Raw genomic sequence first — 15,877 nt, 5'->3', positions numbered from 1 at the left:
GCTCTTCTATTAGGTTTAGAGTAGAACCAACTGTGGTAGAAGTTTAGTGGGAAGAGGCTGGAGAGTTCTGCAGTGATTAAATGTTCAGGTGGTGTCTGGATCATTGTTAGGTTACTTGCTTTCTGTCAGCACTGAGGCCAGTAATAAAACCAGTCACCATTCTGGACACACACACAAAAAAATAGAAACTTGTATTAACCTGACCTGAAACTATTTCAGTCTTTCGTTCATTCTCTTCCCGGTAGATGTAGGCTAGGCCTATATTTTCCAGACCTAGGCGCTATCGCCTACTTTGCAGAAAAGCCTTCATGCAAATGTTCAGTTTTATTATTTATTATGGACAAATGTTTTGTATGAGACTGCTTTGCCTGCATGATCATAATGCAGGTAAATGTACCAACATTTTATTTTATCTTTATTTAACTAGGCAAGTCAGTTAAGAACAAATTCTTATTTTCAATGACGGCCTAGGAACAGTGGGTTAATGACAGATTTTCAAATCAAATTTTATTTGTCACATACACATGGTTAGCAGATGTTAATGCGAGTGTAGCGAAATGCTTGTGCTTCTAGTTCCGACAATGCAGTAATAACCAACGAGTAATTTCAGAACAACTACCTTATACACACAAGTGTAAAGGGATGAAGAATATGTACATAAAAATATATGAATGAGTGATGGTACAGAATGGCATAGGCAAGATGCAGTTGATGGTATAGAGTACAGTATATACTGTTTTTTACTTTGTCAGCTCAGGGATTCGATCTTGCAACCTTTCGGCTACAAGTCCAACGCTCTAACCACTAGGCTACCTGCCGCCCCCAAAAAAGTATATTTTTTACAGCACAGACAGGTGGCAGCAAGGCAAAGAGGTTGTCATGACAATGCTGCAATGTTTCTTCTTCAGTGCATCTCTGAATCCTCAAATTATTGTGTGAATGTGTTGCAGTGATTTGAAGGGTTTTTCGGCTTCACTAGTCTCTTGAAAGTCATTTTTCCCCCTCCGAGAGAAAGAAAACAAATGGAGCAGTTACCCTATGTAGGCTCAACGAGAAAAATGAATGTTCCCAGTCTGAGAAGTCCTTCAGGCGGACAGAGAACACACACAGCTTAGTTTTCAGTAGAAACGCTACATTAATAACCCCCCCTCACACTGCTGCCAGGTGTCAGTTCATCACTGTCTCCATGACTTACCTGCTTGTCTGTTTTGGGCAGAAAACAGGACCCATACCCCTATTTTGAATAGGCACCAGTGACTGACATCTTGAATGCTGTTTCCCCCCTTATTAATGTCAATTTGCTCAGCAAATTGCAATCGGATCAGTTTTTCTTGGACGGCATCTTGCGGGGTATTTTCACATGCGGTTGTCCATTCAGAAAAATGTTGGGGAGATGTGTGAAGGCTTGTCCACCACCTGAGGTAGGAGCTGTCAAAAATATGGATACTCACAGTTTCATCAGGCGTCACGTGACATTAGAGAAGCTAAAGGACTTTTAACTCAACATATTTGTGTTGTTGAAATAGCATAGCATACATGCAGAGTAGGAATTGATAAACTATCCTAAATCTAAGATATGTAGGCTACTTGTCAGCATACGGTAGAAATGGAAGGATCCTTTGTCGACAGGAAAGCACCCTAACTAAGCTCACATTAAATATTAGTGATGTCACATCATGGACATACTGTGGCTTGCTACCTCTCTTCTCCCTCTCTTTCCTATCTCTCTCTCTCTCCCTCTCTCTCTCCTACCTCTCCCTCTCTCTCTCTCTCCCCCTCTCTCTCCTACCTCTCTCTCTCTCTCTCCCTCCTCTCCTCTCCCTCTCTCTCTCCTCTATCCTACCTTCTCCCTTCTCTCTCTCTCTCCTACCTCTCCCTCTCTCTCTCCTACCTCTCCCTCTCTCTCTCCTACCTCTCTCTCTCTCCTCTCTTCTTCTCCCTCTCCCTCTTCTCTCCTACCTCTCTTCCTCTCTCTCTCTTCTCTCCTCTCTCCCTCTCTCTCTCGTCCTACCTCTCTCTCTTCTCCTCTCTTCCTCTCTCTCTCTTCTCCTTCTTCTCTCTCCTACATCTCTCTCTCCTACATTTCTCTCTTCTCCCTCTCTCTCTCTCCTACCTCGCCCTCTCTCTCTCTCTACCTCGCCCTCTCTCTTCTCTCCTACCTCACCCTCTTCTCTCTCTCTCCTACTCTCTCTCCTCCTCCTACCTCTCTCTTCTCTCCTCTTCTACCTCCTCTCTCTCTCTCTTCTACCTCTCTCTCTCTCTCTCTCTTCTACCTCTCTCTTCTTCTCTTCTCCTCTCTCTCTCTCTCTCTTCTACCTCTCTCTCTCTCTCTCTTCTCTTCTCCTACCTCTCTCTCTCTCTCTTTCTACCTCTCTCTCGCTTTCTTTCTTTCTTTCTTTTCTTTCTCTCTCTCTCTCTCTCTCTCTCTCTCTCTCTCTCTCTCTCTCTCTCTCTCAATGGAACTTCCCTCATTTCCCGGCAGTGGTATCATTGGTGACCCTGTGCCGTCTCCTTATTGAAGAGAAGTCTGGATTACGCCAGCTTTTACATGCCCTGGTTAGTTCCAATTGTATGGTGGAAAAAAGGGTCCTATGAAGAGGGAGTAGAGCCAAGCTACTGGAATGCCAAGACCAATGGCTCCCTAAGCCAACGCCAGCATGTGGAATAGATTGTTGCTGTCCGGGATAGTTATTCCTGTGTTGTCAGTGATTGTGTGGGCTACTTAAATGGCCAATTTTCTCCTTGTTGTGTCAGTCACCTCCAGTAAGTTGTCACTCAKCATTGAGCTTGTGAAATGCTCAACAAGTCGACTTTTTCAGACCTTTTGGTCAACGCACGATTTCAGAGTCGCAGGCTTAAGTTTAATGAAAGTATAAGGACACTGCAACCTATGTAGAAAGCGTTGGCCTCCAAGGTGTTTGGGGTATTTCAGTCTAATGAAGATCTGTCCTATTCAGCCACTTGAGAAACAGCTGCCAAGATGACTCCTCGCTGCTGCCTACATACAGACTCAAAATCATTGGCCACTTTAATAAATGGATCACTAGTCACTTTAATAATTCCACTTTAATAATGTTTACATATCTTGTGCTACTAATCTCATATGTATATACTGTATTCTATACCATCTATTGCATCTTGCCAATGTCGCTCGGTCATCGCTCATCCGTATTTATATGTACATATTCTTATTCCATCCCTTTACTTAGATTTATGTGTATTGGGTAGTTGTTGTGGAATTGTTAGATTACTTGTTAGATATTACTGCACTGTCGGAACTAGAAGCACAAGCATTTTGCCATACTTGCATTAACATCTGCTAACCATGTGTATGTGACCAATACAATTTGATTTGATGATCTGTCCTATTCAGCCACTTGAGAAACAGCTGCATAGATGATGACTCTTCAATCTAATGAAGATCTGTCCTATTCAGCCACATGAGAAACAGCTGCCAAGATGACTCCTCTTCAGCGATTGTATTTGGGATAGACTTTACAATACTCTACAGTGGAGTTGCAACATAATGATTGACTGAAATTGGGCATATTTTGATGCCGCAAAAAGTTGAAATAACCTATGCTTGACTGTTTTGACTAATGTAGATAACAGGTTTAATTGTAGTCCCCTGTGTTCCCTTTTGGCGTCAGTTCCATATGACTTTTCTGTCCTTTATTTTTGACGTATTGTTGGCAACTTGAAATATATCAGAAAATAAATGGCAGTAGATTATATGAATGCTCTGTGGACGTAAAGAAACAATTTATTTCAAATTCTATAACCTTCAGCGATAKTCAAGTAGTACATAAAATGAATTCACCACAGGAAGACTTAGGAAGCTCCACTGTTCCATTATCCCTCCATGTTTATGTAAGCACACTGCTCTAAAGATAGCTAATAGACATCCAGCGCTTTTTTTCTTGTCCTCATCCATCAAAATGAATTAAACTTGGCATGTCAAGTCTGTGCTGTAAATTCCCATGGTTTTAAGACTAGCCTAGTGACATGGCGAGATGGAGTTTTCTAATTTTGTGCAGTGGCAATTAGAAGCTGTAGTTAGGATGTATGATTCGTCTACCCAGACACCTGTTTTCTTAATTCACTTGGATTTTTACAGTCAGCCAGGCCTTGATAGCTTTGCGAGACAGCAGAGGTAATTGCTTTAGCTTACCTCACATTAATTACAATTGCTAGGGTAAACGTCTTCCCAAGCAGTATACTCTTTTTTTTTTAAGTATGTTTATTTATATATATATATTTTTTTTAAATATTTATATATCTATATATATATAGATATAGATATAGATATAGATATATAAAAAATAAATAAATTAAATATATATATATTTTTTTTAATAGAAAAGTCATGGGCCCAGTTCATTTGGATTTATGAATAGGCCTAGTTGTTATACAGAACACCACTCCAACTCCAACACTCAGACTTGTTCATAAGGCTTGAATTCAACTTATTTAGTCGTTTTAATGGCAGGAAAAGGGTCTTAACATGATCTCTCTCTGTTTCAGACGTCACTCGCCACCAGGTTTGCGCAAGAGGCCTTTGGGAAACAGTACAAACAGACCATTGGCCTGGATTTCTTTCTGAAGAGAATAACTCTGCCAGGTAATACACCTTCATCCTTTGGTTATTTCCTAAGAGAATAACTCTACCAGGTAAGACACCTTCATCCTCTGGTTCTTTCCGAAGACAATAACTCTACCAGGTAAGACACCTTCATCCTCTGGTTCTTTCAGAAACAATAACTCTACCAGGTAAGACACCTTCATCCTCTGGTTCTTTCTGAAGACAATAACTCTACCAGGTAAGACACCTTCATCCTTTGGTCCTTTCCTAAAAGAATAACTCTGCCAGGTAAGACACCTTCATCATTTGGTTCTTTCCTAAGAGAATAACTCTGCCAGGTAAAACACCTTCATCCTTTGGGCGTGCCGGCCTGCTCTTTACCACACCACAGATACAGACACACACTCACGCAGGCACACACGCACTCACATGCCCCCCCCCCCCCAGGGGATTGTTTTGTTTTTGGCCTTAGCACTACACAGTGGATTAAAATGATCAAAGCTTGATGATTAGTTGATTATTTGCATCAGCTGTTTAGTGCTAGGACAAAAATCGGAATAGTTTTAGATATGCACGTTTCATAAGCAGCATTCAAGAGATTTAAAGTCAGACACTGCAGCATCTTACATCAAGGTGCCTCTAACGCAGGGTTTCCCAAACTCGGTCCTCAGGACCCCAAGGGGTGCAAGTTTGGGAAACCCTGCGTTAGAGGCACCTTGATGTATGATGCTGCAGTGTCTGACTTTAAATCTCTTGAATGCTGCTTATGAAACGTGCATATCTAAAACTATTCCGACGTTATTAAAGCAGCCTACTTGGAATGTATTACATTTCTTTTTACAAAAGCTGTATGTGAATTTGAGTTTGTGCACAATTTAACTTTTTATTGTTATTACACAAAGCATTAGAATTTCTGAATTTATTTTCAAATTGATACAAAATGTGTTGTTGCGTATTTTCCTTCCCCAGTGTTTCATGGTAAAACSGAACAATTTTGTTCCTCAGGTTATCTCAGGACTTTCAATGTGTCTTTCTTGGTAGCACCACATTGTGGAGAGTCTGCCACTTCTCATCCTTATTCATTCTGAAAGCTGTTCTCTCTAGGGCAAACACCAGGATTTTTTCCCTCCATGAAGCCAATGGACAGCTTATGTCCAGAGAGGCGAGCCTTACACATAATTCTGTGGGCACAGTACAGAGTAAATACATTTAGCATTTTATATTCATATCCCGGGGTTCAACTGATCTTTGTTCTGAACCACATAAAACATTCATGTTCTTATTTGTTTATTTTCAAACCCACGGAAATAAAGCCTCGCTCTGTATCCTCTTAGATGTGTAAAATAAATGTTTATTGACTAATGTTATATTTAGACTAAAGCCCCCCATTTTCACTTCCTACCATATGGCATGGGGATTTTCAGCATTTTAAATTGCATATTTAAAATGGTGCCAAGGCATAAAGCTGCAAAAGTCTGCAAAGTAGCTCCATTCTTTTATGACTAATAAAATAACATTTAAGCAAGGGTGGATTAAGTACTAAAATAAATATATGATAACTTGAAACTATTACATTTAGTCCTATATTCAGTTTCAGTTGGTAATAGTAGGAGAAAGAAAACATGAAYGTTTTAGTAGAGATAATTAGGCATTCCTTAGTGAAATAGGGAAAGGCAAGGCTTCAATGAGACATCGCACAAATAATTCCAATCTTAGTTGTTGTGATTCTGGTAAAAATAGTTGAGAACCATTACTTATCTGCAGCACGGCAAGACGTGTGTGTGTGTGTGTGTATATAATAGATGACGTTGGTTCAACACGAGTTGTAAAATGGCACATTTTCTGGGAGATTGGGTTCTCTTGACCTGATGAAGAGGATGGCTGTGTTTGCCATTTGGGTGGTCCTGAGCTTCGTTAGGACCTACGCCCGCCTTCGACTGGATGTGTTGTGGGGCTCTATGGGGATCTCCAAGATGGGGGGGAGAGTATAGCCGGCGCTGGCCCCTCTCACCGTGAAGGCCCAGCTTGTCAAACTTAATGTACATTTTCCAATGCGTGGAGAGGTGAGGTGAGGCCGATTGGCACACAAACTTCTCTTTGTGTGCTTTTAACAATACCTCTTCCAGATGTCTCATGTTTGGTCTGTGAATTAATACTTATCAAAATGGTGATGTTTTGATAGTGTTTTTATTGGGTTCCACTGAACAGTGCTAATAGCTAATGAAGACTACTAAAAACACAAAATCAGCCACTAACTCACCACGTAAGCAGGGAAACTTTGGGTCTGTTGAGTCTTTTAAACAGAAATAAAGTTTGTGTCCGACTGCAGGGGATGGGTGGGGATAGCTCGCATGCTGTAACACCAAGGGCAATTATTCATTGCACTCTTCAATGTAGCTTTACATTGACACTGTATAGTCTAGATGTAGTCACTGTGAACACTCGCGCTTCCTTCCTCGGAGAAACAGGGACTTGTGTGGTGGGGGTCAGCTCGTCCAGCCGTGTCCACACTGTACGCTCGGCTCGCCATAAGCGCTCTAGGCCAATGAAGGGCCCTCATCACACCGACAAACTCCTCACTGTCTGGTCTTCTCTTCTTTTCTTTTCTCAACCACCCTTTTCATTTTCCAGAGGAGGAAAATATTTATTTAGATTTGGTTTTGTACCCGGTCTCCCTCTCCCCACCTCCCTCCTATATAAATTGGGACAGTAGTCTTCTTTTGCTTCTTATTTTGTGTTTAATTATCTGTATTTTTCTTAACACCACATATTTCTCCTTACTCTCCTCAACTTGGCAGAGAACGACACAATGCAAACAGCTATTCCCAGGCTAATAAGTGCTCATTTTTTCCCGGCCAGGGTTATTGAGAATGTTTAAATTACAGGGTAAGCATACCTATTCATCCCCCTGAATCTCTCCTCTGGATATTCTTGGATGTGGAGCATGTGTGACCTGCCAGAGGCAAGCGGTTAAAAATTAAAGATTAATCTATGATTTATTGTTTCCAATATGTACATGAACAAAGTCAACGTTTTATTATAGAAATCCCTCTCCCAAAATATAGGCTCCGGTTACGACTGACTCGTGATTTCCCAAAGATTATGAGCTTTGTTAAAACAAACGCCTATAAAGGGAACCAAAACAACCGAGATGGAAAGCTCACAAATTACAGTACAATTGAATTTGTCTTCTCTTGTCACGTTCTTTTCCAGTTGATCGACTTACGTTCACTTTTTAGTCAGAAGTTGATKATATGAAAAAGAAGCTAACGCATCAAGCCAAACGTTGATAGTTTTGTAATATGTGGGCTGCATTGCAGCAGCTTTTGTTTGAAACATTGAAGTCATTTAATAGTTTCTAATGATTTTAAGTTTCTCCATTTCCTCTTCCCTCAGGCAACTTGAATGTCACCCTGCAAGTGTGGGATATTGGAGGTCAAACGATTGGAGGGAAAATGCTGGATAAATATGTCTATGGTGCTCAGGTACTGTAACATACACACGCACACAATAAACGCTGAGGTGGTCCGTCGTTGTTCACGTTAGAGCTCTGAACTTTTTAACTGTATTTAACAAATTTACAATGTAATAGTGTTTCCCTATTAGGCTTGGGTAGTTAATAAGCCTTTATGATAATATTAGTGCAACAGGACCCTGCACAGACTGCAGCCAAGTTTTACTACTTAGCTGGTCATATGGACTAGACTATGTACAGTATGAGGGGGAGTAAGAAACACCTTTCTCTCTTTCTCCCTTCCCCTGCTCTAACTTCATTATTTATTAACAAAATAAGTATATTTACAAATGATTGTGAATAGAGCGAGGTTTGTGTTGACACTGCAATAACACGTGGGTGGGAGTGTTATGTTTGTGCGTTTGCCTCATTCCGCTAAGCAACATCCCTAAGTGGTTGTTGCTATATAGGCTACCATTATCTGTCACCCAAAGCCATATTCTACGCTCTCAAAGCTGCACTTGTTTGAAGAGGTATAGATATAGCTATAGATCTGGTTTATCTGAAGAGCATGGGGCCTGTATGGGATGTAGAGACCGAGACAACACTTGAGGCTGTTGGTGTGTGTAGGTCAGTCATGTCTGTACTGTAATACCTCCTCAGCCACCCCGCCCGCTCACTCACACACAACAACAAAGTGTCGTCCATCAATGCCACATTGGAATACTTTGCTCTGCGGGTTTCTCACCAGAGCTTTATGGGGCTTTCACGACCATTGTTCGACGAGCCACGGGCRACAATCAATCATAGTCATTGGTAGCGACGCGCTGTAATTGTAACTGACACAAACTGTCGTCACCGGCCTTGTGTTGTGACATTGCGTGTCCCGGACCAGACGCTTCCTGAAGAAAAAGGAGCTGCAATTCTGTTTCATGATGATGCAATCAAAGGCAAGGTAGTCTATTTATTTTGGCTCCTTTTCATATTCTATAGTCTTTTGGAATGGTAAAGAGAGAAACTGACACAATGTTGGCACTTGAGGCTTTTGTTTTTAACATGTACACTGAAGTGTTTCATCTTTTGTTTACATATCAACTAGTACAGACGCCAGCTTTAACGGTCTGGTTACTCCGATGGGCACCTTTTGTGCTTTGCTATAGGACTACTTCCGTTTTTGTACCTACGCTGACAATACTTACAAAGTATTTCGATGAAGAGAGGGATGAGACCTCCTTCATAACCACACGTATATTACCCTCTTTTATTTGTAAGCACAGACAACACAGACAATTTTGTGGCCAGGGAACCTAACAACCTAACCTAACCCCCATCTTACCTTCATATGCTTGTTTGACTGGGTGGACAAAACTCTGCGGTTCCCCTCGCCCCGATGTTCACAAACAGACAMATTAGAGCGTAGGCGTAGTGGTTCGGCTGTATGTTCTTAGCATGTCTCTCTGCATCTGTAACAGCGATCTAGATCTTTAATACCATGACTAACTTAGAGAGAGCTGAGGAGATGCGAACTCCTTGGGGAGTGTGTGTTTTGAGATGGATAGGGGTAAGAAGAGGACTGTCTTTTCTCAGACACTAGTGCCACCTGCTGTTCACACTCAACCTCTCTGTCATGTTTGTTCTCATCTTATGTCAAATTGAATTTGTTTTKGGATGTTGTGATTCAAATCATTTCAGATTTTCCATGGTATTGTTTTTTAGGGTGTTCTTCTAGTGTACGACATTACAAACTACCAGAGCTTTAAGAATCTGGAGGACTGGTACGGCATGGTCAAGAAGGCCAATGAAGAGTCTGACGTCCAGCCTGTGGTCTCCCTGGTGGGAAACAAAAGTAAGTATTGCTGACGCACATGCACGCACACATGCACTCGCAGGTAGCCTAGTGGTTATGAGCCTTGGGTCAGTAACTGAAGGTCGCTGGTTCGAATCCCAGAGCCGGCAAGGTGGAAAAATCAGTTAACCCCCAACAACAACTGCTCCTCGGGTGATGACGTGGACTTTGATTAAGGCAGCCCCCACCCACACTGATCTGATTCAGAGGGGTTGGGTTAAATGCGGAAGACACATTTCGGTTGAATGCATTCAGTTGTGCAACTGMCTAGGTATCCACTTTCCCCCTTTCTTTTCTTCTGCTCATAGGCCACGCTCTTACACATCATAAAAGGGACTGAAGGCTAAGCAGATGAGTCAACCATAATGTATGAACACAGAGAGCTGTGAAGACAATGTCATTTTCAGTGCAGTAAAGAAAAATCACAATTTTTCTCTGCCGGACCATTTTTTAAATGTATTTTTCACTTTTCTTGACACTGCATGATTTAGCAGTACACTCAGCACCATATTACTGTCCCGCCTCTATTCTGCATTACCAGCAGCGACCATATTACTGTACCCAGCTCTATTCTGCATTACAGCAGCGACCATATTACTGTACCCAGCTCTATTCTGCATTACAGAGCGCATATTACTGTACCCCGCTCTCTTCTGCATTACAGCAGCGACCATATTACTGTACCCAGCTCTATTTCTGCATTACAGCAGCGACCATATTACTGTACCCAGCTCTATTCTGCATTACAGCAGCGACCATATTACTGTACCCAGCTCTATTCTGCTTACAGCACAGCACCATATTACTGTACCCAGCTCTATTCTGCATTACAGCAGCGACCATATTACTGTACCCAGCTCTATTCTGCATACAGCAGCGACCATATTACTGTACCAGCTCTATTCTGCATACAGCAGCGACCATATTACTGTACCCAGCTCTACTGCAGTACAGCAGCGACCATATTACTGTACCCAGCTCTATCTGCAGTACACAGCGACCATATTACTGGTACCCAGCTCTATTCTGCAGTACAGCAGCGACCATATTACTGTACCAGCTCTATTCTGCAGTAACAGCAGCGACCATATTATGTACCCAGCTCTATTCTGCAGTACGCAGCGACCATATTACTGTACCCAGCTCTATTCGGCAGTAAGCAGCGACATAACATGTCCCAGCCTATTCGCAGTACAGCAGCGGCCATATTACGTACCCAGCTCTATTCTGGCAGTACAGCAGCGACCATCTATAGTACCCGAGTCTATTCTGCCAGTACAGCAGCGACCATATACTGTACCCAGCTCTATTCTGCATTCAGCAGCGACATATATCTGTACCCAGCTCTATTCTGCATTACAGCAGCGGACCATATTACGTTACCCAGCTCTATTCTGCAGTACAGCAGCGACCATATTACTGTAGCAGCTCTATTCTGCATTACAGCAGCGACCATATTACTGTACCCAGCCTCTATTCTGCAGTACAACAGCGACCATATTACTGTACGCCCAGCTCTTATTTCTTTTGTTGTTTTTTTTTTTTTTTTTTTTTTTATTTTTTATTATTTTATTTTATTTTTTTTTTTTATTATTTTCTTCTATTTTTTTAATCTTTTTTTTTTTTTTTTTTTTTTTTATTTTTTTTTTTTTTTTATTAGTTTTTATTTTTAATTATTTTTTTTTTTTTCTTTATTTATTTGTTTATATTTTTTATTTAATTTTTGTTCTTTTTTTTTGAACGATTAGTTTTTTTTTATATTTTCCTTTTTTTGTTTTATGTATTAATTTTATTATTTTTTTTTAATTTGGTTTCATTTAAATAATTTTTTTGTTTTTTCTTTTTTATTTATTTTTTACACTTTTGTTTTCTTTTTATTCATTTATATTTTCTTTTTCTACTTTTATTTTTAAAAATTTTTCTTTTTTTTTTTTTTTTTTGTTTGTTTTTTTCTTCTTTTTTATTATTTTAAATATTATTTTTTTTTTTTATTTTAGTTTTATTTTTTTTTTTTGACATTTTATTTTTTTTTTTTATTTTTTTCATAGGATTGGTATTTTTTTCTTTTCAGTTTGAGTTATTTTTTTTTGATTTTTCTTTATTTTTTATTTTTATTTTTTGTGATGTTGTTAGTTTTTTTTTATGTTTGAGTTTTTTAGTGTGTGGTTTAGTTGTTTTTTTTCTTTGTCATACTTTCTGATATTTTTCGTTTTTTTTTTTTGTGTCTCTGTTCTGTTTATTTATTTTTCACGATAATTTTTTTTATATTTATATTTACTTGGCTAATGTGTTCTTTAATTATTTATTTGTTTTAATTTGTTTCTTTTTTTTTTTTTATTTTTTTTTTTTATTTTTTTTTTATTTTTTTTTTCCTTTTGGTTTTTTTTTTATTTTTTTAATTATCTTTTTTTGTTTTTTTAATTCTGTTTTTTTTTATAATTTTTTTTTTTTATGAATTTTTTTTATTTTTTTTTTATTCGTTTTTTTTTTTTTAAATTATTTTTAAATTTTATTTTTTTTTTTTTTTTTTCATTTTTTTCTATTTTTATTGTTTTTTTTTCTTTTTTTATTTTATTTATTTTTTTTTTTTTTTTATACTATTTTTTTTTTTTTTTTTTTTTTTTTTTTTATTTGTTTTGATTACTATTTTGATATTTTTTTTTTTTTTTTTTATTTTTTTTTTTTTTTTTTTTTATTTTTATTTTTTTTTTTTTTTTTTTTTCATTATTTATTTTTTTTTATTTTTTTTTCTTTTTTTTTTTTTTTTATATTTTTTTTTTTTTTTCATTTTTATTTTTTTTTTTTTTTTTTATTTTTTTTTTTTTCTTTTTTCTTTTTTTTTTCTTTTCATAATATTTTTTATTTCTTTTTTTTTTTTTTTTTCTTTTTTTTATTTATTAGTTTTTTATGCTTTTTTGTGTTTTTTTCTGCCTTACAGCAGCGACCATCATTCTGTAGACCAGCGTCTATTCCTGCAGTTACAACAGCGACCATATACTGTACCCAGTACGATATAACTGCTTCCTCCGGAAAGGCCCAGATCCCCGTGATTTGCGCGAAGAGGCGGAGAAAAAGGGGCCGGAGGGCGGGCTGCCTTCTGAGAATTCGTAGGTGATCGTAAAAACACCCACTTCCTTCCATTCTTCTAGCAAATATACAGTCTTTGGGCAATAAAATAGATGACAGTCGCGGAAGATTAAGCTACCAACGGGACATTCAAAACTGTAATATCTTATGCTTCACGGAGTCATGGCTGAACGATGACATTATCAACATACAGCTGGCTGGTTATACGCTGCACCGGCAGGATAAAACAGCGTCGTCTGGTAAGACTAGGGGCGGCGGACTATGTATTTTTGTAAATAACAGCTGGTGCACAATACATTAAGGAAGTCTTGAGCTATTGCTCGCCTGAGGTAGTGTGGTCTACAGCTTATCATGAGATACTCGATCTACCGAGAGAGTTTTATCTGTATTTTTCGTAGCTGTTTACATACAACCACAGTCAGAGGCTGGCACTGAGACCGCACTGAATGAGCTGTATTCCGCCATAAGCAAACAAGAAAACGGTCACCCAGAGGCGGCGCTCCTAGTAGCCGGGGAATTTAACGCAGGGAAACTTAAATCAATTTTACCAAATTTCTGTCAGCATGTTAAATGTGCAACCAGAGGGGAAAAAACTCWGGACTACCTTTACTCCACACACAGAGACGCATACTAAGCTCTCCCTCGCCTTCCATTTGGCAAGTATGACCATAATTCTATCCTCCTGATTCCTGCTTACAAGCAAAAATTAAAGCAGGAAGCACCAGTGACTAGATCAATAAAAAAGTGGTCAGATGAAGCACATGCTAAGCTACAGGACTGTTTTGCTGGCACAGACTGGAATATGTTTYGGGATTCCTCCAATGGCATTGAGGAGTACACCACATCAGTCACTGGCTTCGTCAATAAGTGCATCGATGACGTCGTCCCCACAGTGACTGAACGTACATACACCAACCAGGAGCCATGGATTACAGGCAACATCCAAACTGACCTAAAGGCTAGACCTGCCGCTTTCAAGGAGCGGGACTCTAATCCGGAAGCTTATAAGAAATCCCGCTATGCCCTCCGACGAACCATCAAACAGGCAAAGCATCAATACAGGACTAAGATTGAATCGTACTACACCGGCTCTGATGCTCGTCAGATGTGGCAGGGCTTGCAAACCATTACAGACTACAAAGGGAAGCACAGCCGAGAGCTGCCCAGCCACACGAGCCTACCAAACGAGCTAAACTACTTCTATGCTCGCTTCGAGGCCAATAACGCTGAAACATGCATGAGAGCACCTGCTGTTCCGGAAGACTGTGTGATCACACTCTCCGCAGCCGATGTGAGTAAGACCTTTAAACAGGTCAACATTCACAAGGCCACAGGGCCAGACGGATTACCAGGACTTGTACTGCGAGCATGCRCTGACCAACTGGCAAGTGTCTTCACAGAAATGTTCAACCTCTCCCTGTCCGAGTCTGTAATACCAACATGTTTTAAGCAGACCACCATAGTGCCTGTGCTCAAGAACATGAAGGCAACCTGCCTAAATGACTACCAACCCGTAGCACTCACGTCTGTAGCCATGAAGTGCTTTGAAAGTCTGGGCATGGCTCACATCAACACCATTATCCCAGAAACCCTAGACCCACTCCAATTTGCATACTGCCCCAACAGATCCACAGATGATGCAATCTCTATTGCACTCCAGACTGCCTTTTCCCACCTGGAGAAAAGGAACACCTATGTGAGAATGCTATTCATTGACTACAGCTCAGCGTTCAACACCATGGTGCCCTCACATCTCATCAATAACCTAAAGACCCTGGGACTAAACACCTCCCTCTGCAACTGGATCCTGGACTTCCTGACGGGCCGCCCCCAGGTGGTAAGGGTAGGTAACAACAAATCCATCCGCAACGCTGATCCTCAACACAGAGGAGGACAACAACCTCTCCCTCAACGTGATCAAGACAAAGGAGATGATCGTGGWCTACAGGAAACGGAGGACCGAGCACGCCCCCATTCTCATCGACGGGGCTGCATTGGAGCAGGTTGAGAGCTTCAAGTTCCTTGGTGTCCACATCACCAACAAATTAACATGGTCCAAGCACACCAAGACAGTTGTGAAGAGGGCACAACAAAACCTATTCCCCCTCAGGACAGAAGATTTGGCATGGGTCCTCAGATACTCAAAAGGTTCTACAGTTGCACCATCGAGAGCATTCTGACTGGTTGCATTACTGCTTGGTATGGCAACTGCTTGGCCTCCAAACGCAAGGCACTACAGAGGGTAGTGCGAACGGCCCAGTACATCACTGGGGCCAAGCTTCCTGCCATCCAGGACCTCTAAACCAGTCGGTGACAGAGGRAGGCCCTAAAAAGTATCAAAGACTCCAGCCACCCTAGTCATATACTGTTCTCTGCTACCGCACGGCAAGCGGTACCGGACCGCAAAGTCTAGGCCATAAGACTCCTAAACACCTAATCAAATGGCTACCCAGACTATTTGCATTGCCCCCCCTCTTACASTGCTGCTGCTCTCTGTTGTTATCATCTATGCATAGTCACTTTAATAACTCTACCTACATGTACATATTACCTCGACTAACCGGTGCACACGCACATTGACTCTGTACCAGTACCCCCCTGTATATAGTCTCGCTATTTTTATTTTACTGCTGGTCGTTAGTTACTTGTTACTTTTATTTCTTATTCTTATCCATATTTTTTTTTAAACTGCGTTGTTGGTTAGGGGCTCGTAAGTAAGCCTTTCACTGTATTCGGCACATTTGATTTTGATTTATTTTGCAGTACGGCAGCTACCATATTATGTAAACCCAGCTTCTATTTTGCAGTACGGCCAGCTACCATAGTTACTGTCGGCAGCTCTATTTTTGCAGTAGCGGCGACCATATTACTGTATCCGGCTCTATTTAGCGGTACGGCGGCGAACGTA

General features: G+C 40.2%; 1 protein-coding gene across 3 annotated transcripts in view; it reads left to right on the top strand.

Moving 5' to 3' along the window:
- LOC111965912 (ras-related protein Rab-28) overlaps nucleotides 1–15,877 on the top strand; it is a 55,047-nt gene that overhangs the window by 7,879 nt on the left and 31,291 nt on the right. For all 3 annotated transcript variants that reach the window (XM_023990333.3, XM_023990332.2, XM_070444264.1), the window contains exons 2-4: nucleotides 4,525–4,621; nucleotides 7,979–8,067; nucleotides 9,753–9,882. In XM_023990333.3, coding sequence (XP_023846101.1) covers nucleotides 4,525–4,621; nucleotides 7,979–8,067; nucleotides 9,753–9,882 — 316 coding nt within the window. The remainder of the gene's footprint in view (nucleotides 1–4,524; nucleotides 4,622–7,978; nucleotides 8,068–9,752; nucleotides 9,883–15,877) is intronic.

The sequence above is a fragment of the Salvelinus sp. IW2-2015 genome, linkage group LG6.2 (assembly GCF_002910315.2).
Source record: "Salvelinus sp. IW2-2015 linkage group LG6.2, ASM291031v2, whole genome shotgun sequence".
NCBI lineage: Eukaryota > Metazoa > Chordata > Actinopteri > Salmoniformes > Salmonidae > Salvelinus > Salvelinus sp. IW2-2015.
The sequence above is the reverse complement of the archived record's forward strand: the minus strand, read 5'-3'. Positions and strand labels throughout refer to the sequence as shown.